The sequence below is a fragment of the Myotis nattereri genome (assembly GCF_964212035.1).
Source record: "Myotis nattereri genome assembly, chromosome: 9".
Taxonomy (NCBI): domain Eukaryota; kingdom Metazoa; phylum Chordata; class Mammalia; order Chiroptera; family Vespertilionidae; genus Myotis; species Myotis nattereri.
Genome location: NC_138084.1, coordinates 19,021,547 through 19,042,581, shown reverse-complemented (window position 1 = coordinate 19,042,581; position 21,035 = coordinate 19,021,547). Strand labels below are relative to the sequence as shown.

Below are 21,035 nucleotides of genomic sequence, written 5' to 3'. Positions count from 1 at the left end.
ATAGATAGATAGATAGATAGATAGATAGATAGATAGATAGTAGATAGAGAGAAGGTTTGGGAGATAAAAGAACTAAGAATCCCAGATCCCACTCTTCCTGTGCACACTTGCAAGGGACTTTCCCTCTCTGAATCACAGTTTTCACACCTGTGAAGTTAGGGTCATCATACATTCTCATGGGAATGAGGAGAAGGTGAGGATTCTGGGATGGGATGCATGTGAAGTCCCCGGTCTAGACAAGCACTCAGGTGGTGGGCACCTCCTTTCTCCTCTCCTCATGGTCCCCTAGCATCCTAGGATCCTCCACTTCATTGGCTGGGATAGTGACCAGAAGAAGGCTACTCCCGGGGTTATGACTGGGGAACTTTAGGGGTGCTAACAGCAAGTATATGTGGACAGTAGACATCTGGGGTCTTCTCCAGCACACCTGGGTGTTTGGACACCCATGTGTGTCAGTGGACCCTGGAGGCCGGTCCCTGCAGTCCCAGCAGGGAGCAGATGAGCTAATTGAGCAAATGCCTTATTATCAGCTCCCCTGCCCAGCACCCCGGCCTGTGCAATCATCCAGGCCTCAAAAGCCCAATATAAGGACTTCCCCAAAAGCCCAATATAAGGACTGCCTCTGGTACCCAGCAGTCAGAGACACCGAGAGTGGAGGTCTCCGACACTTGAAGGTGAGTGCTCCCCCAGCTGCCCAGTGAAGAGGGGTCCAAGGGTTGGCAGGAAGCAGAAGCTTATATGGCAAAGACCTAGGAGGCCTGTCCTTAGGACTCTGATGGCCACTGTCCTTCCACTCCGTCCTCAGTGTAGTGAAATGAGCCCTGACCCTGAGCAGACCGGCTCCTGCAGGGGCAGGGTCTGGGCCAAGTGGTGTTCCAGGGGCCAGTGATAAAGCGCTTGGGTAAAGGGACTTTTCTTGATTCTCCAGGTCAGTGTCTTTTCACTGGAGGAGAAGGAAGCTCTCTAGTTTGCCTTTAATCATCTATTTAAACAAACATTGCATCTCTGTTGTGTGACAGGGGCTGTGCGGACACACAGGACAGCCTCAAAGCGTAAAGTGAAGCTGTGTCCCTGCCACAAGAACAGTGACTATGAAACTCCCCCTGCTCCTGCTGCTCCTCCTGCTGGGGACAGTTGCTGCTTTTCATCTGGGTAAGTCCTCCCTTCCCTTCCCATCCAGCCTGACCCCTTCTCCTCTTTCTGGCACCTCTTTGGCTCTCTCTGGGAAAGGGCCGCAGCTTTTCCTTCTTCAGTGGGTCCAGCTCCCCTCAGGTGAGATCTCTCTTGGACTCAAAAATGTGACCTGAATATTTTGTCAGGGATCTGACTCAAGCAAAACCAACCCACCATTTTTAAAAAAATATATTTTATTGATTTTTTACAGAGAGGAAGGGAGAGGGATAGAGCGTTAGAAACATCGATGAGAGAGAAACACTGAGCAGTTGCCTCCTGCACACCCCCCACATGGTATGTCCCCGAAAACAAGGTACATGCCCTTGACCGAATTAGAACCTGGGACCCTTGAGTCCGCAGGCCAACCCTCTATCCACTGAGCCAAACCAGTTAGGGCAACCCACCCACCTTTTCAGAGCAGCTTCTTCCTACCCCTAAAATACACACCTGTCAGGCAGCGCCAGGTGCTCACCCCTTTGTGTGAGTTCTCACCTCACCCCACAGGGAGGAGATCCTTCTGGCCTAGGCTCCAGAAGGACGCACTAGGAAGTCTTGAGTGGTGTGGTCGGCGCTGTCCGTGGTCCTGGAAGAAGGAGCTCCTGACCTGATGGCAGGCTACCTCTTCTTCCAGGGAATGATGCCCCCTATCTGGACAGCCAAGAGTCACAGGCAGACCTGAGCCAGGATCTGGAAGGCTCAGGGGAGCAGGAGGGAGAGTTGGTCCTGACTGAGGAGGTCATTCTGTCCCAAGGAGAGCAGGTGGAGACTTCCAGCTGCCAAGATGCCTTTGAGGACGAGAAGGCCATGGAATCGGACCCAGGTGCCCTAGATGAGAACTTTCAGTGCCCCAGGGAAGAGGACACAGTGACAATTCTGGTCAGTGCTGGGTACAAGAACAGACCCTACCGGTTGGTGAAGACTCCCAAAACATTTGCAGACGCTCGGGTAAGTGGCATGGGGCTACTGTGGAAGGAGGACCAGGGGCAGGAGCAGAGAGTGGGTTCCATCTTCTGTTCACTATTCATTTACACTAGTGGTTGTCAAAGGCTAGTGAGCAGCAGACTCTCCTAGAGGTCTTGTTGAAGCATCGATTTCAGGGTTAGCAAGTCTGTGATGGTGCCCAACAGGATGCATTTAGGACCACGTGCCAGGTAATGATGACATTGTTGGTCTAGAGACAGTACTTTGAGAATCACTGATTGGGACAAAGGCTTTGGTATTAGATATACCTGTGTTAAACCCTGGCTCCACCCGTGATTGTCATGTTACCTGGGTAGGTCAGTTCACCCTTCAGAGCTTCAGGATCTTCACTTGTACAATGGAGATATATAGTATCAGCCTCTTATGTTGTGGTGAGGTTTAACTGAGGTAATACATGGAAAGCATTTGGATCAGTCCTTGAGTCATTGTAAACTGCCAGTAAATGGTGGCTGATATTATTCTCAGGATTATTATTATTTTCTGCATGAAGTTCCTGCTGACAGATAAAGGGGCAAGAGATGGAATTGAAGGAGCAAGTAGATTCCAGATTTCTGACCTGACAAAGGATGGAGAACTCTCTCCTGGAGACTCAGGAACATGAGGGGGGAAAAAACCCAGGGTATTTTCTTCACCACCTCTTTTTTCTGCAGAACACCTGCAGGAATTGCTACCGTGGCACCCTGGCCTCTATCCACAACAAGCAAACCAACAGGAATATCCAGATCTCCTGCAATAACTTCTATGGCAATGTCTGGATTGGAGGCACTGTCTATGCCAGGGTAAGTGAGGGGCAGCTCCCAGGTACAGGAAGGTCTCTCTGGCATCAGGACTCATTCCAGCAGCTGAGTGACTTTCCTGTGGGAGGCAGTGGAGGAGCTGGCTGGTGCTGGCTAGAGAGAAGTGGTGATTGTGCGCATCTCTTCCCAACTCCATGTTCAGTGACTTCATGTTTGTAGCATGAAATCTGCCATGACAAGTGTATTTCGACCATGGAAAATGGCTGTTGTTACAAATCAGGGTTCCTCCCTCGCTCTGCTTTCTCATCTTCCCCCTGAGCTGGTTGATAAACAGTTACCAGCTCACCACTGCAGTCAGGAGATCCATTCCTTCCCCAGCTTGGTCACTTTAGCTGAATGGCTTCCTCATGCCTAAAATGGGGTCCTTCTCTCAGAGTGGTTCTGGGATAGTGGGTGAATAAGTGCTATTATATTTGCTACTCAAGTGTGGTCCATGGATCAAGCAGTACTGCATCACCTGAATGCTTGTTAGGAATGCACAGTCTTGGGCCTCATCTGAGATCTTGAATCAGCAACTCCGTTTTATTTTTTGAAAAAAATATATTTTCTTGATTTTTTACAGAGAGGAAAGGAGAGCCATAGAGAGCCAGAGACATCGATGAGAGAGAAACATCAATCACTAGCCTCCTGCCCACCTTCTACTGGGGATGTAAACGCAACCGAGGTACATGCCCTCGACTGGAATTGAACCTGTTACCCTTCAGTCTGCAGGCTGACGCTCTGTCCACTTAGCCAAACCGGCTAGGGCAGCATCTCCATTTTAAAAAGATCCACAAGAGACTTGTATTCACAGAACGTTTGAGAAGCCTGGCTGTGTGAGGCGGGGAGGGACCACTGCTCTTCCATTGTCATTGCCTGCAAACCGTCAGGGGTGGGTGTCCAGGATATCTGTCTCCTAGCTGGGTGGGAAGTGCCCTAGAAAGGGACACTCAGGGGGCATTTTCTGGAACCTCTGGATCTGCCTGTGTTCCTGGACCTCAGCCTCTGACCCCGCCTATCCCCTCTCTTTTTCCAGTGCCTCCCGTTACACTGGATTGATGGGAGCATTGTAAATTACAGCCACTGGGCTCAACGTCATGCGCACGGCCACTGTGTGGCCCTATCCACCAGAGGTGAGGGGGACTGGGCCCCAGGGCAGAGGGAAGGGATGGCAAAGTGGACTCTTAGATACTGTCTCTGTGAGCTGCCTGAGCAACACCTCCTGAAACTCACAGCCTCCCCACAACTGGAGAACCAACATCCTGTCTGTGAGGAGGGCTGTGATGTAGGGTGAGGGGGTGCTCTGTGTGATGGCTGGATAGGGGCTCTCCATCCTCACAGAAGAAGCTTGGCTGGGGGTCTGAGGGCTGCTTTCCTTCCTCTGCTACAGATGTGACAATTGAGAGTGGCCGAGGTGAATGAAAGGTGTGGACAGGGGATGAGGGAGAGATGCGTGAATGAGGAATGGCTAAATGCCAGACGTGAGGGACTCAGGACTATGGCTAAGGCCATATACGCTGGAGAAAGGCTGCCACAGTTCTCATCCCAGCCCTGCCACCTGCCCACTGCCATACAGACAAGTGGTTTCCCCGCTGAGGCTCAGGTTCCTCATCTGTGCAGTGGGGATGAGGACAGCACCTCCCTCTGGGAGTCATTGTGAGGATTAGCCAGGAGCCCCCAGGGAAGCACTCAGCACCTTGTCTTCCTGGGGTGAAAACTCAACAAGCAGGTGGGGGTGTGTGGAAAACATATCATGGAGATTGGAGGGCAAGGGGGGCACGGGCCACACTCTGCCAACTGTTTGCATCACTGTGTTCTCTATTGCCAGGTGGTTATTGGCGACAATCATGTTGCGAAAGACTTCTGCCCTTCGTCTGCTCCTCCTAAGCCAGTGGCAAGGAAAAGAGTCTGCCTGGAGCCCCCTCCTTACACCCCTCCTGGCAGCCCCTGGCCCTCCCTGGGCACTGGGCAGGACTCCCTGCCTCTCCTGGTCATAAAGCCATGTTTCCCACTGCATTTCCTGACTCTCGTTTCTTCATTGCTCATTGGAGGACTCCCCGGGGCTGGAAATCCTGAAAGCCCTCACTCCTGTGGGGGTCAGGGCAGGGCCTTTGAGGAAAGTAAAGGATGGCCAGTGTCCCACAGGAATGGGTGGAATGGGGGTGGAGCGCTGAGGGGTTTGGCTGCAGTGCCATCTAGGAGCTGAGCCAGGGCTGGGTGTCTCTCCCAAGACCCTTCTCAGTCAGGCTGGGGGATTCCTCACAACCCCCCTCTGGGGGAAGTTCTCATTGTGTGGAGGCTGGGGGGTGGGGAACTGGCCCTCCTGCTTAGTTTGGATTCGTTATAGGGTGAGGGGTGGGGTGGCTTTCTAAATGAGGGTGATATCACTGATTCAAGAAATGGAGGACTGTTAAAAATTTAACTGAGTACATTATAAGATAAAATTGGCTTTATGCATTGATCCATGAATCACACAGCGTTCCATTCAGCAAACAGAGAGAAGCTCTGAAATCTGTAATAATGGAAGGTGTTTATAGGCAGAAGGGAGCAGAAGAAAGGTTCTAGCAAAGAATGCATTGCTTCAAGGATGGTCATCGTTTTTTGGAAGGGGTCTATCAATAGGATTACCAGCCCTAGCTGGTTTGGCTCAGTGGATAGAGTGCTGGCCTGAGGACTGAAGTGTCCTGGGTTCCATTCTGGTCAAGGGCAAGTACATAGGTTGCCGATTCCTTCTGAGCCCCAGTGCCCAGAACACGTGCAGGAGGCAACCAATCGGTGTGTTTCTCTCACATCAATATTTCTCTCTTTCTTTCCATCACCCTTCCACTCTTTAAAACTCATTGGAAAATTATACTCAGGTGAGGATTAAAAATAAAAAAAGCAAAAGTAATATAATAGGAGGACTGGCCTTCCATCCCAAAGTATGGGCTTCCCCATCCCTACAAGCTACTAGCTAAGCTCTGTGAAGCTAAGCTCTGTCTTTACAGTGTAACCCCTGGAGTTCTGGCCAATGCGCCAGCACAGAGCAGGAGTGCAATCCAGACAGAGCGTATCTGTGGACACAGGTCCCAGATACAGTGCTGGCTACTTGACAGCCCCAGGTCCAAGCCCTGTCCTGAGAGCACTATGGGAGCTGATCTCAACAGAGGCAGGTTCTGCCATAGCCTCAGCTCCCAGGTGACAAAACTGAGACTCTGGGACTTGCCATTCATTTGCATCACACTGCACTGAGACCCACCCTCTGCCTGATGTGGGACTGGACTGACACTTGAGACAAGAGGCAGAGTTTGAAACCCCTTCAACATAAATGTGAACAAAAGCCAGATAGTCGGAGTTTCACGGGTGCTGAAAACATTGGCAGCATTGGATGGACTGTCTGGGGTAATGCAGACTGTCTGGGGGTATCAAAGAAGCAAGGACCTAGGAGTCAGACGTGCCACTCCTTCCTAGTTGTATGAACTTGGGCAGGTCATCGAACCTCTCTGAGCTTCTGTAGTAGGTGTGTAGGTGAGAGACGGCAATACCTATTTTGTAGGATGATTGTAAAGATCAAGTGGGGTGATGGATGCCCGAGCCTTCATGTAGCAAAGTGTATGGTCTGTGCTGGACCTTCAAAAATGTTATTTCCAGTTTTAAATCAGACATTACTGTGGTCACTGAAGCCATGGGAATGTCTTTGCCTGGGGTGCGAGAGCAAAGAAGATGGAGTGGGGGAGGTGCAGGCTGTAGAGAAGGGAGGTGAGTGAGAGGAGGCAGAGGGCAGGCAGCCATGTGGGGACAAGGAGCTGGAAGACCTTCCCTTAGGCCTGCTTCTAACTTGTTGTGTGATCTTGGGCAACTTGCTCAAGCTCTCTGAGGTGCCATTTCCACATCTGTAACACAGGGCTGTTCAAGGGGAAGTGTGTGTAAAGCCTATCGTGAGGCTGGCTCTTGAGAGCAGCTGAGCATTCCTACCAGGGAGTGATAAGATACCCTGGTCTGGGCCCCAGAGGGAGGAGAATGCTGGGGAGGTGTCTAGATCTTCCCTCCCCCCAACTAGGGTGGACTCAAGCTGTAAATCCAACACCAGGTTTTTGAAACCCAGAATTGGCCACTACCCCCCACTACCACCACCCCATGTCGTTAAGCTGAGGATCTGGTCAGTTGGGTCAGAGAGATAAGAGCCAAGACCGTTACCTTGCAATCAAGCCCAGAAGTGACCTCTCAGATACTTCTCCATTTGTAGTTCCCCTGGGACACTGGAGGCAGTGAAGGCCTTTTCACCCTCTGGGCTACGTGTGTCTGGTGCCCTGAGCCCTGGAGGGCTGGGCTGGGGTCTGAAGAGAAATATGACTGCCCAGCGGGAATGTCACAGAGTGGGTCACCCACCCTGCCAAGGCCGCTAGCTCCCGGCAGGGATATCCAGCAGCACCAGAGCTAGGCATTTGTTGGCCTCTCTTTGGATGGCAGTGAATGTGGCTGGAGCTGGGTTGATTAAAGTTTTGATATTTTAATCATCAGAGATGTTTTTGCATATATTTCCAAGAAAGATCGCATGAAAGCTATTCATTTATCTTGACTACTGAATTCTTTAGTGCCCCCTTAAATTTTGCACCTGAGATGAGTGCCTCACTCAGTGCCTCCTAGTCCTGACCCTGGTGGTGACAGAGGGCTGGTGGGAGATGAGGATGGGGGTGGGGAGGGTGGCCCCCAGTGTGTCTGAAAGATTCTGCACTAAGCTTTCCATTGCAGCTGTCACCTCTTTGCCTGAAGATATGCCTTGAGGTTGGACTAAATGGCATTTTCTAGACCAGTGATTCTCAGTGGAGGCAACTTTGCTCCCCAGAGGAGCTTTGGAAATATGTGAAGATGTTTTTGATAGTCTTGGGGGACAATCAGATTGATGGGGGGAGGTACTCTTGATGTCTAGTGAGTAGAGACCAGGGATGCTGCTAAACTTCTACAGTCCCCCCGCCCACTCAACAGAAAACAAAGAATTACTTTACTCCAACTAGTAACAGTACAAATACTGAGAACCTTGATCTAGATCTATAGCATAGAAGAAAGAGCATAAGGTTTTCACACATTAAAGATGACAAAAGAGGAAGAGGGAGAACTAGAGTGAGAAAGAGAAAAAGAAGGAGGAAGGGAAAATGGAGGGAGAGAGGTAGATAGATAGATAGATAGATAGATAGATAGATAGATAGATAATAGATGGAGAGAAGGTTTGGGAACCAAAAGAACTAGGAATCCCAGATCCCACTCTTCCTGTGCACACCTGAAAGGGACTTTCCCTCTCTGAATCACAGTTTTCACACCTGTGAAGTTAGGGTCATCATACATTCTCATAGGGATGAGGAGAAGGTGAGGATTCTGGGATGGGATGCATGTGAAGTCCCTGGTCTAGACAAGCACTCAGGTGGTGGGCACCTCCTTTCTCCTCTCCTCCTGGTCCCCTAGCATCCTAGGATCCTCCACTTCATTGGCTGGGATAGTGACCAGAAGAAGGCTACTCCCGGGGTTATGACTGGGGAACTTTAGGGGTGCTAACAGCAAGTATATGTGGACAGTAGACATCTGGGGTCTTCTCCAGCACACCTGGGTGTTTGGACACCCATGTGTGTCAGTGGACCCCAGGAGGCAGGTCCCTGCAGTCCCAGCAGGGAGCAGATGAGCTAATTGAGCAAATGCCTTATTATCAGCTCCCCTGCCCAGCACCCCGGCCTGGGCAATCATCCAGGCCTCAAAAGCCCAATATAAGGACTTCCCCAAAAGCCCAATATAAGGACTGCCTCTGGTACCCAGCAATCAGAGACACCGAGAGTGGAGGTCTCCGACACTTGAAGGTGAGTGCTCCCCCAGCTGCCCAGTGAAGAGGGGTCCAAGGGTTGGCAGGAAGCAGAAGCTTATATGGCAAAGACCTAGGAGGCCTGTCCTTAGGACTCTGATGGCCACTGTCCTTCCACTCCGTCCTCAGTGTAGTGAAATGAGCCTGACCCTGAGCAGACCGGCTCCTGCAGGGGCTGGGTCTGGGCCAAGTGGTGTTCCAGGGGCCAGTGATAAAGCGCTTGGGTAAAGGGACTTTTCTTGATTCTCCAGGTCAGTGTCTTTTCACTGGAGGAGAAAGAAGCTCTCTAGTTTGCCTTTAATCATCTACTTAAACAAACATTGCATCTCTGTTGTGTGACAGGGGCTGTGCGGACACACAGGACAGCCTCAAAGCGTAAAGTGAAGCTGTGTCCCTGCCACAAGAACAGTGACTATGAAACTCCCCCTGCTCCTGCTGCTCCTCCTGCTGGGGACAGTTGCTGCTTTTCATCTGGGTAAGTCCTCCCTTCCCTTCCCATCCAGCCTGACCCCTTCTCCTCTTTCTGGCACCTCTTTGGCTCTCTCTGGGACAGGGTCACACTTTTTCCTTCTTCAGTGGGCCCAGCTCCCCTCAGGTGAGATCTCTCTTGGACTCAAAAATATTTTGAATATTTTGTCAGGTCTCCTCCTCAAGCAAAACTCACCCACCTTTTTTTAAAAAAATATATTTTATTGATTTTTTACAGAGAGGAAGGGAGAGGGATAGAGAGTTAGAAACATCGATGAGAGAGAAACACTGAGCAGTTTCCTCCTGCACACCCCCCACATGGTATGTGCCCGAAACCAAGGTACATGACCTTGACCGAATTCGAACTTGGGACCCTTGAGTCCACAGGCCAACCCTCTATCCACTGAGCCAAACCAGTTAGGGCAACCCACCCACTTTTTCAGAGCAGCTTCTTCCTACCCCTAAAATACACACCTGTCAGGCAGCGCCAGGTGCTCACCCCTTTGTGTGAGTTCTCACCTCACCCCACAGGGAGGAGATCCTTCTGGCCTAGGCTCCAGAAGGAGGCACTAGGAAGTCTTGAGTGGCGTGGTCGGCGCTGTCCGTGGTCCTGGAAGAAGGAGCTCCTGACCTGATGGCAGGCTACCTCTTCTTCCAGGGAATGATGCCTCCTATCTGGACAGCCAAGAGTCACAGGCAGACCTGAGCCAGGATCTGGAAGGCTCAGGGGAGCAGGAGGGAGAGTTGGTCCTGACTGAGGAGGTCATTCTGTCCCAAGGAGAGCAGGAGGAGGCTTCCAGCTGCCAAGATGCCTTTGAGGACGAGAAGGCCATGGAATCGGACCCAGGTGCCCTAGATGAGAACTTTCAGTGCCCCAGGGAAGAGGACACAGTGACAATTCTGGTCAGTGCTGGGTACAAGAACAGACCCTACCGGTTGGTGAAGACTCCCAAAACATTTGCAGACGCTCGGGTAAGTGGCATGGGGCTACTGTGGAAGGAGGACCAGGGGCAGGAGCAGAGAGTGGGTTCCATCTCCTGTTCACTATTCATTTACACTAGTGGTTGTCAAAGGCTAGTGAGCAACAGACTCTCCTAGAGGTCTTGTTGAAGCATCGATTTCAGGGTTAGCAAGTCAGGGGTGGGGCCCAACAGGATGCATTTAGGACCAAGTGCCAGGTGATGATGACATTGTTGGTCTAGAGACAGTACTTTGAGAATCACTCATTGGACAAAGGCTTTGGTATTAGATATACCTGTGTTAAACCCTGCCTCCACCTGTGATTGTCATGTTACCTGACCAAGTCACTTCACCCTTCAGAGCTTCAGAATCTTCACTTGTACAATGGAGATATATAGTACCAACCTCTTATGTTGTGGTGAGGTTTAAATGAGGTAATACATAGAAAGCATTTGGATCAGTCCTTGAGTCATTGTAAGCTGCCAGTAAATGGTGGCTGAGATTATTCTCAGGATTATTATTATTTCCTGCAAGAAGTTCCTGTTGACAGATAAAGGGGCAAGAGATGGAATTGAAGGAGCAAGTAGATTCCAGATTTCTGACCTGACAAAGGATGGAGAACTCTCTCCTGGAGACTCAGGAACATGAGCGGGGGGTGGGGGGTGGGGGGTGGGGGGGGTGGGAAACCCAGGGAATTTTCTCCTCCATCTCTTTTTTCTGCAGAACACCTGCAGGAATTGCTACCGTGGCACCCTGGCCTCTATCCACAACAAGCAAACCAACAGGAATATCCAGATCTCCTGCAATAACTTCTATGGCAATGTCTGGATTGGAGGCACTGTCTATGCCAGGGTAAGTGAGGGGCAGCTCCCAGGTACAGGAAGGTCTCTCTGGCATCAGGACTCATTCCAGCAGCTGAGTGACTTTCCTGTGGGAGGCAGTGGAGGAGCTGGCTGGTGCTGCTAGAGAGAACTGGTGATTGTGCGCATCTCTTCCCATTCCATGTTCAGTGACTTCATGTTTGTGGTATGAAATCTGCCATGGCAGGTGTATTTCGACCATGGAAAATGGCTGTTGTTACAAATCAGGGTTCCTCCCTCGCTCTGCTTTCTCATCTTCCCCCTGAGCTGGTTGATAAACAGTTACCAGCTCAGCACTGGAGTCAGGAGATCCATTCCTTCCCCAGCTTGGTCACTTTAGCTGAATGGCTTCCTCATGTCTAAAATGGGGTCCTCCTCTCAGAGTGGTTCTGGGATAGTGGGTGAATAAGTGCTATTATATTTGCTACTCACGTGTGGTCCATGGATCAAGCAGTACTGCATCACCTGATTGCTTGTTAGGAATGCACAGTCTTGGGCCTCATCTGAGATCTTGAATCAGCAACTCTGTTTTATTTTTTGAAAAAAATATATTTTCTTGATTTTTTACAGGGAGGAAAGGAGAGCCATAGAGAGCCAGAGACATCGATGAGAGAGAAACATCAATCACTAGCCTCCTGCCCACCTTCTACTGGGGATGTAAACGCAACCGAGGTACATGCCCTCGACTGGAATTGAACCTGTTACCCTTCAGTCTGCAGGCTGACGCTCTGTCCACTTAGCCAAACCGGCTAGGGCAGCATCTCCATTTTAAAAAGATCCACAAGAGACTTGTATTCACAGAACGTTTGAGAAGCCTGGCTGTGTGAGGCGGGGAGGGACCACTGCTCTTCCATTGTCATTGCCTGCAAACCGTCAGGGGTGGGTGTCCAGGATATCTGTCTCCTAGCTGGGTGGGAAGTGCCCTAGAAAGGGACACTCAGGGGGCATTTTCTGGAACCTCTGGATCTGCCTGTGTTCCTGGACCTCAGCCTCTGACCCCGCCTATCCCCTCTCTTTTTCCAGTGCCTCCCGTTACACTGGATTGATGGGAGCATTGTAAATTATAGCCACTGGGCTCATCGCCATGGGCACGGCCACTGTGTGGCCCTATCCACCAGAGGTGAGGGGGACTGGGCCCCAGGGCAAAGGGAAGGGAAGGTAAAGTGGACTCTTACATACTGTCCCTTTGAGCTGCCTGAGCAACACCTCCTGAAACTCACCGCCTCCCCACAACTGGAGAACCAACGTTCTGTCTGTGAGGAGGGTTGTGATGTAGGGTGAGGGGGTGCCCTGTGTGATGGCTGGATAGGGGCTCTCCATCCTCACAGAAGAAGCTTGGCTGGGGGTCTGAGGGCTGCTTTCCTTCCTCTGCTACTGATGTGACAATTGAGAGTGGCCGAGGTGAATGAAAGGTGTGGACAGGGGATGAGGGAGAGATGCGTGAATAAGGAATGGTTAAATGCCAGACGTGAGGGACTCAGGACTATGGCTAAGGCCATACACGCTGGAGAAAGGCTGCCACAGTTCTCATCCCAGCCCTGCCACCTGCCCACTGCCATACAGACAAGTGGTTTCCCCGCTGAGGCTCAGGTTCCTCATCTGTGCAGTGAGGATGAGGACAGCACCTCCCTCTGGGAGTCATTGTGAGGATTAGCCAGGAGCCCCCAGGGAAGCACTCAGCACCTTGTCTTCCTGGGGTGAAAACTAAACAAGCAGGTGGGGGGTGTGGCAAACATATCATGGCGATTGGGGGGCTAGGGGGGCACGGGCCACACTCTGCCAACTGTTTGCATCACTGTGTTCTCTATTGCCATGTGGTTATTGGCGACAATCATGTTGCGAAAGACTTCTGCCCTTCGTCTGCTCCTCCTAAGCCAGTGGCAAGGAAAAGAGTCTGCCTGGAGCCCCCTCCTTACACCCCTCCTGGCAGCCCCTGGCCCTCCCTGGGCACTGGGCAGGACTCCCTGCCTCTCCTGGTCATAAAGCCATGTTTCCCACTGCATTTCCTGACTCTTGTTTCTTCATTGCTCATTGGAGGACTCCCCGGGGCTGGAAATCCTGAAAGCCCTCACTCCTGTGGGGGTCAGGGCAGGGCCTTTGAGGAAAGTAAAGGATGGCCAGTGTCCCACAGGGATGGGTGGAATGGGGGTGGAGCGCTGAGGGGTTTGGCTGCAGTGCCATCTAGGAGCTGAGCCAGGGCTGGGTGTCTCTCCCAAGACCCTTCTCAGCCAGGCTGGGGGATTTCACACAACCCCCCTCTGGGGGAAGTTCTCATTGTGTGGGGGCTGGGGGGGTCGGGAACTGGCCCTCCTGCTTAGTTTGGATTCGTTATAGGGTGAGGGGTGGGGTGGCTTTCTAAATGAGGGTGATATCACTGATTCAAGAAATGGAGGACTGTTAAAAATTTAACTGAGTACATTATAAGATAAAATTGGCTTTATGTATTGATCCATGAATCACACAGAGTTCCATTCAGCAAACAGAGAGAAGCTATGAAAAGCTGTAACAATGGAAGGTGTTTATAGGCAGAAGGGAGCAGAAGAAATGTTCTAGCAAAGAATGCATTGCTTCAAGGATGGTCATCGTTTTTTGGAAGGGGTCTATCAATAGGATTACCAGCCCTAGCTGGTTTGGCTCAGTGGATAGAGTGCTGGCCTGAGGACTGAAGTGTCCTGGGTTCCATTCTGGTCAAGGGCAAGTACATAGGTTGCAGGCTCCTCCTGAGCCCCAGGGCCCAGGACACGTATAGGAGGCAACCAATCGGTGTGTTTCTCTCACATCAATATTTCTCTCTTTCTTTCCCTCTCCGTTTCACTCTCTAAAACTCATTGGAAAATTATACTCAGGTGAGGATTAAAAATAAAAAAAGCAAAAGTAGTGAAATAAGAGGATTCGCCTTCCATTCCAAAGTATGGGCTTCCCATCCCTACAAGCTACTAGCTAAGCTCTGTCTTTACAGTGTAACCCCTGGAGTTCTGGCCAATGCGCCAGCACAGAGCAGGAGTGCAATCCAGACAGAGCGTATCTGTGGACACAGGTCCCAGATCCAGTGCTGGCTACTTGACAGCCCCAGGTTCAAACCCTATCTTAGAGTGTTATTGGAGCTGATCTCAATAGAGGCAGGTTCTGCCATTGCCTCAGCTCCCAGGTGACAAAACTGAGACTCTGGGACTTGCCATTCATTTGCATCACACTGCACTAAGACCCACCCTCTGCCTGATGTGGGACTGGACTGACCCTTGAGACAAGAGGCAGAGTTTGAAACCCCTTCAACATAAATGTGAACAAAAGCCAGATAGTCGGAGTTTCACGGATGCTGAAAGCATTGGCTGCATTGGATGGACTCTCTGGGGTAATGCAGACTGTCTGGGGGTATCAAAGAAGCAAGGACCTAGGAGTCAGACGTGCCACTCCTTCCTAGTTGTATGAACTTGGGCAGGTCATCGAACCTCTCTGAGCTTCTGTAGTAGTTGCGTAGGTGAGAGACGGCAATACCTATTTTGTAGGATGATTGTAAAGATTAAGTGGGGTGATGGATGCCAGAGCCTTCATGTAGCAAAGTGTATGGTCTGTGCTGGACCTTCAAAAATGTTATTTCCAGTTTTAAATCAGACATTACTGTGGTCACTGAAGCCATTGGAGTGTCTTTGCCTGGGGTGTGAGAGCAAAGAAGATGGAGTGGGGAGGTTCAGGCTGTAGAGAAGGGAGGTGAGTGAGAGGAGGCAGAGGGCAGGCAGCCATGGGGGACAAGGAGCTGGAAGACCTTCCCTTAGGCCTATTTCTAACTTGTTGTGTGATCTGATCTTGGGCAACTTGCTCAAGCTCTCTGAGGTGCCATTTCCACATCCGTAACATAGGGCTGTTCAAGGGAAAGTGTGTGCAAAGCCTATCGTGAGGCTGGCTCTTGAGAGCAGCTGAGAATTCCTACCAGGGAGTGATAAGATGCCCTGGTCTGGGCCCAGAGGGAGGAGAATGCTGGGGAGGTGTCTAGATCTTCCCTCCCCCCAACTAGGGTGGACTCAAGCTGTAAATCCAACACCAGGTTTTTGAAACCCAGAATTGGCCACTACCCCCCACTACCACCACCCCATGTCGTTAAGCTGAGGATCTGGTCAGTTGGGTCCGAGAGATAAGAGCCAAGACCGTTACCTTGCAATCAAGCCCAGAAGTGACCTCTCAGATACTTCTCCATTTGTAGTTCCCCTGGGACACTGGAGGCAGTGAAGGCTTTTTCACTCTCTGGGCTACGTGTGTCTGGTGCCCTGAGCCCTGGATGGCTGGGCTGGGGTCTGAGAAGAAATATGACTGCCCAGCGGGAATGTCACAGAGTGGGTCACCCACCCTGCCAAGGCCACTAGCTCCCGGCAGGGATATCCAGCAGCACCATAGCTAGGCATTTGTTGGCCTCTCTTTGGATGGCAGTGAATGTGGCTGGAGCTGGGTTGATTAAAGTTTTGATATTTTAATCATCAGAGATGTTTTTGCATATATTTCCAAGAAAGATCGCATGAAAGCTATTCATTTATCTTGACTACTGAATTCTTTAGTGCCCCCTTAAATTTTGCACCTGAGATGAGTGCCTCACTCAGTGCCTCCTAGGCCTGACCCTGGTGGTGACAGAGGGCTGGTGGGAGATGAGGATGGGGGTGGGGAGGGTGGCCCCCAGTGTGTCTGAAAGATTCTGCACTAAGCTTTCCATTGCAGCTGTTACCTCTTTGCCTGAAGATATGCCTTGAGGTTGGACTAAATGGCATTTTCTAGACCAGTGATTCTCAATGGAGGCAACTTTGCTCCCCAGAGGAGCTTTGTAAATATGTGGAGATGTTTTTGATAGTCTTTGGGGGACAAGCAGATTGATGGGGAGAGGTACTCTTGACGTCTAGTGTGTAGAGACCAGGGATGCTGCTAAACTTCTACAGTCCCCCCGCCCACCAACACAAAACAAAGAATTACTTTACTCCAACTAGTAACAGTACAAATATTGAGAACCTTGATCTAGATCTATAGCATAGAAGAAAGAGCATAAGGTTTTCACACATTAAAGATGACAAAAGAGGAAGAGGGAGAACTAGAGTGAGAAGGAGAAAAAAAGGGAGGGAGGGAAAATGGAGGGAGAGAGGAAGATAGATAGATAGATGATAGATAGATAGATAGATAGATAGATAGATAGATAGATAGATGGATAATAGATGGAGAGAAGATTTGGGAACCAAAAGAACTAGAAATCCCAGATCCCCCTCTTCCTGTGCACACCTGAAAGGGACTTTCCCTCTCTGAATAACAGTTTTCACACCTGTGAAGTTAGGGTCATCATACATTCTCATAGGGATGAGGAGAAGGTGAGGATTCTGGGATGGGATGCATGTGAAGTCCCTGGTCTAGACAAGCACTCAGGTGGTGGGCACCTCCTTTCTCCTCTCCTCCTGGTCCCCTAGCATCCTAGGATCCTCCACTTCATTGGCTGGGATAGTGACCAGAAGAAGGCTACTCCCGGGATTATGACTGGGGAACTTTAGGGGTGCTAACAGCAAGTATATGTGGACAGTAGACATCTGGGGTCTTCTCCAGCACACCTGGGTGTTTGGACACCCATGTGTGTCAGTGGACCCCAGGAGGCAGGTCCCTGCAGTCCCAGCAGGGAGCAGATGAGCTAATTGAGCAAATGCCTTATTATCAGCTCCCCTGCCCAGCACCCCGGCCTGTGCAATCATCCAGGCCTCAAAAGCCCAATATAAGGACTTCCCCAAAAGCCCAATATAAGGACTGCCTCTGGTACCCAGCAGTCAGAGACACCGAGAGTGGAGGTCTCCGACACTTGAAGGTGAGTGCTCCCCCAGCTGCCCAGTGAAGAGGGGTCCAAGGGTTGGCAGGAAGCAGAAGCTTACATGGCAAAGACCTAGGAGGCCTGTCCTTAGGACTCTGATGGCCACTGTCCTCCCACTCCGTCCTCAGTGTAGTGAAATGAGCCCTGGCCCTGAGCAGACCGGCTCCTGCCGGGGCAGGGTCTGGGCCAAGTGGTGTTCCAGGGGCCAGTGATAAAGTGCTTGGGTAAAAGGGACTTTTCTTGATTCTCCAGGTCAGTGTCTTTTCACTGGAGGAGAAGGAAATTCGCTAGTTTGCCTTTAATCATCTACTTAAACAAACATTGCATCTCTGTTGTGTGACAGGGGCTTGCAGACACACACAGGACAGCCTCAAAGCGTAAAGTGAAGCTGTGTTCCTGCTACAAGAAGAGTGACTATGAAACTCCCCCTACTCCTGCTGCTCCTCCTGCTGGGGACAGTTGCTGCTTTTCATCTGGGTAAGTCCTCCCTTCCCTTCCCATCCAGCCTGACCCCTTCTCCTCTTTCTGGCACCTCTTTGGCTCTCTCTGGGACAGGGTCACACTTTTTCCTTCTTCTGTGGGCCCAGCTCCCCTCAGGTAAGATCTCTCTTGGACTCAAAAATATTTTGAATATTTTGTCAGGTCTCCTCCTCAAGCAAAACTCACCCACCTTTTTTTAAAAAAATATATTTTATTGATTTTTTACAGAGAGGAAGGGAGAGGGATAGAGAGTTAGAAACATCGATGAGAGAGAAATACTGAGCAGTTGCCTCCTGCACACCCCCCACATGGTAAGTGCCCGAAACCAAGGTACATGACCTTGACCGAATTCGAACCTGGGACCCTTGAGTCCGCAGGCCAACCCTCTATCCACTGAGCCAAACCAGTTAGGGCAACCCACCCACCTTTTCAGAGCAGCTTCTTCCTACCCCTAAAATACACACCTGTCAGGCAGTGCCAAGTGCTCACCCCTTTGTGTGAGTTCTCACCTCACCCCACAGGGAGGAGATCCTTCTGGCCTAGGCTCCGGAAGGACGCACTAGGAAGTCTTGAGTGGGGTGGTCGGCGCTGTCCGTGGTCCTGGAAGAAGGAGCTCTTGACCTGATGGCAGGCTACCTCTTCTTCCAGGGAATGATGCCCCCTATCTGGACAGCCAAGAGTCACAGGCAGACCTGAGCCAGGATCTGGAAGGCTCAGGGGAGCAGGAGGGAGAGTTGGTCCTGACTGAGGAGGTCATTCTGTCCCAAGGAGAGCAGGAGGAGGCTTCCAGCTGCCAAGATGCCTTTGAGGACGAGAAGGCCATGGAATCGGACCCAGGTGCCCTAGATGAGAACTTTCAGTGCCCCAGGGAAGAGGACACAGTGACAATTCTGGTCAGTGCTGGGTACAAGAACAGACCCTACCGGTTGGTGAAGACTCCCAAAACATTTGCAGACGCTCGGGTAAGTGGCATGGGGCTACTGTGGAAGGAGGACCAGGGGCAGGAGCAGAGAGTGGGTTCCATCTCCTGTTCACTATTCATTTACACTAGTGGTTGTCAAAGGCTAGTGAGCAACAGACTCTCCTAGAGGTCTTGTTGAAGCATCGATTTCAGGGTTAGCAAGTCAGGGGTGGGGCCCAACAGGATGCATTTAGGACCAAGTGCCAGGTGATGATGACATTGTTGGTCTAGAGACAGTACTTTGAGAATCACTCATTGGACAAAGGCTTTGGTATTAGATATACCTGTGTTAAACCCTGCCTCCACCTGTGATTGTCATGTTACCTGACCAAGTCACTTCACCCTTCAGAGCTGCAGGATCTTCACTTGTACAATGGAGATATATAGCACCAGCCTCTTATGTTGTGGTGAGGTTTAAATGAGGTAATACATGAAAAGCATTCGGGTCAGTCCTTGAGTCATTGTAAGCTGCCAGTAAATGGTGGCTGAGATTATTCTCAGGATTATTATTATTTCCTGCATGAAGTTCCTGTTGACAGATAAAGGGGCAAGAGATGGAATTGAAGGAGCAAGTAGATTCCAGATTTCTGACCTGACAAAGGATGGAGAACTCTCTCCTGGAGACTCAGGAACATGAGCGGGGGGTGGGGGGGTGGGGGGGGGAACCCAGGGAATTTTCTCCTCCACCTCTTTTTTTCTGCAGAACACTTGCAGGAATTGCTACCGTGGCACCCTGGCCTCTATCCACAACAAGCAAACCAACAGGAATATCCAGATATCCGGCAATAACTTCTATGGCAATGTCTGGATTGGAGGCACTGTCTATGCCAGGGTAAGTGAGGGGCAGCTCCCAGGTACAGGGAGTTCTCTCTGGCATCAGGACTCATTCCAGCAGCTGAGTGACTTTCCTGTGGGAGGCAGTGGAGGAGCTGGCTGGTGCTGCTAGAGAGAACTGGTGATTGTGCGCATCTCTTCCCATTCCATGTTCAGTGACTTCATGTTTGTGGTATGAAATCTGCCATGACAAGTGTATTTCGACCATGGAAAATGGCTGTTGTTACAAATCAGGGTTCCTCCCTCGCTCTGCTTTCTCATCATCCCCTAGAGCTGGTTGATAAACAGTTATGAGCTCAGCACTGCAGTCAGGAGATCCATTCCTTCCCCAGCTTGGTCACTTTAGCTGAATGGCTTCCTCATGCCTAAAATGGGGTCCTTCTCTCAGAGTGGTTCTGGGATAGTGGGTGAATAAGTGCTATTATATTTGCTACTCAAGTGTGGTCCATGGATCAAGCAGTACTGCATCACCTGAATGCTTGTTAGGAATGCACAGTCTTGGGCCTCATCTGAGACCTTGAATCAGCAACTCTGTTTTATTTATTTTTATTTTTTTAAAAAATATATTTTTTCTTGATTTTTTTTACAGGGAGGAAAGGAAAGCCATAGAGAGCCAGAGACATTGATGAGAGAGAAACATCGATCACCTGCCTCCTGCCCACCTTCTACTGGGGATGTAAACGCAACCGAGGTACATGCCCTGGACTGGAATTGAACCTGTTACCCTTCAGTCTGCAGGCTGACGCTCTGTCCACTTAGCCAAACCGGCTAGGGCAGCATCTCCATTTTAAAAAGATCCACAAGAGACTTGTATTCACAGAACGTTTGAGAAGCCTGGCTGTGTGAGGCGGGGAGGGACCACTGCTCTTCCATTGTCATGGCCTGCAAACCGTCAGGGGTGGGTGTCCAGGATATCTGGCTCCTAGCTGGGTGGGAAGTGCCCTAGAAAGGGACACTCAGGGGGCATTTTCTGGAACCTCTGGATCTGCCTGTGTTCCTGGACCTCAGCCTCTGACCCCGCCTATCCCCTCTCTTTTTCCAGTGCCTCCCGTTACACTGGATTGATGGGAGCATTGTAAATTATAGCCACTGGGCTCATCGCCATGGGCACGGCCACTGTGTGGCCCTATCCACCAGAGGTGAGGGGGACTGGGCCCCAGGCAAAGGGAAGGGAAGGCAAAGTGGACTCTTAGATACTGTCCCTTTGAGCTGCCTGAGCAACACCTCCTGAAACTCACCGCCTCCCCACAACTGGAGAACCAACGTCCTGTCTGTGAGGAGGGCTGTGATGTAGGGTGAGGGGGTGCCCTGTGTGATGGCTGGATAGGGGCTCTCCATCCTCACAGAAGAAGCTTGGCTGGTGGTCTGAGGGCTGCTTTCCTTCCTCTGCTACTGATGTGACAATTGAGAGTGGCCGAGGTGAATGAAAGGTGTGGACGAGGAATGAGGGAGAGATGTGTGAATGAGGAACGGCTAAATGCCAGACATGAGGGACTGAGGACTATGGCTAAGGCCATACATGCTGGAGAAATGCTTCTCCAGTTCTCATCCCAGCCCTGCCACCTGCCCACTGCCATACAGACAATTGGTTTCCCCGCTGAGGCTCAGGTTCCTCATCTGTGCAATGGGGATGAGGACAGCACCTCCCTCTGGGAGTCATTGTGAGGATTAGCCAGGAGCCCCCAGGAAGCACTCAGCACCTTGTCTTCCTGGGGTGAAAACTAAACAAGCAGGTGGGGGTGTGTGGAAAACATATCATGGCGATTGGAGGGCATGGGGGGCACCGGCCACACTCTGCCAACTGTTTGCATCACTGTGTTCTCTATTGCCAGGTGGTTATTGGCGACAATCATGTTGCGAAAGACTTCTGCCCTTCGTCTGCTCCTCCTAA

At 50.8% G+C, this 21,035-nt stretch overlaps 3 protein-coding genes across 3 annotated transcripts; all 3 read left to right on the top strand.

Annotated features, from left to right (window-relative positions):
* Positions 1 to 1,091: 1,091 nt before the first annotated feature.
* LOC308525251 (proteoglycan 3-like) lies at positions 1,092 to 4,817 on the top strand (the record flags this gene model as incomplete). Its single annotated transcript, XM_081100039.1, has 6 exons — positions 1,092 to 1,152; positions 1,805 to 2,118; positions 2,805 to 2,933; positions 3,514 to 3,615; positions 3,967 to 4,063; positions 4,759 to 4,817. 6 exons carry the CDS (start codon positions 1,092 to 1,094, stop codon positions 4,815 to 4,817), a joined length of 762 nt encoding a protein of 253 aa, XP_080956165.1.
* A 4,354-nt stretch (positions 4,818 to 9,171) lies between these two features.
* Positions 9,172 to 12,918, top strand: LOC308525252 (proteoglycan 3-like; the record flags this gene model as incomplete). The annotated part of the gene is made up of 6 exons (XM_081100040.1): positions 9,172 to 9,232; positions 9,884 to 10,197; positions 10,909 to 11,037; positions 11,616 to 11,717; positions 12,069 to 12,165; positions 12,860 to 12,918. The coding sequence occupies 6 exons, from the start codon at positions 9,172 to 9,174 to the stop codon at positions 12,916 to 12,918; spliced, it is 762 nt and encodes a 253-aa protein (XP_080956166.1).
* A 4,367-nt stretch (positions 12,919 to 17,285) lies between these two features.
* Positions 17,286 to 21,035, top strand: LOC308525250 (proteoglycan 3-like; the record flags this gene model as incomplete). Its single annotated transcript, XM_081100038.1, has 6 exons — positions 17,286 to 17,346; positions 17,998 to 18,311; positions 19,014 to 19,142; positions 19,734 to 19,835; positions 20,187 to 20,283; positions 20,977 to 21,035. The coding sequence occupies 6 exons, from the start codon at positions 17,286 to 17,288 to the stop codon at positions 21,033 to 21,035; spliced, it is 762 nt and encodes a 253-aa protein (XP_080956164.1).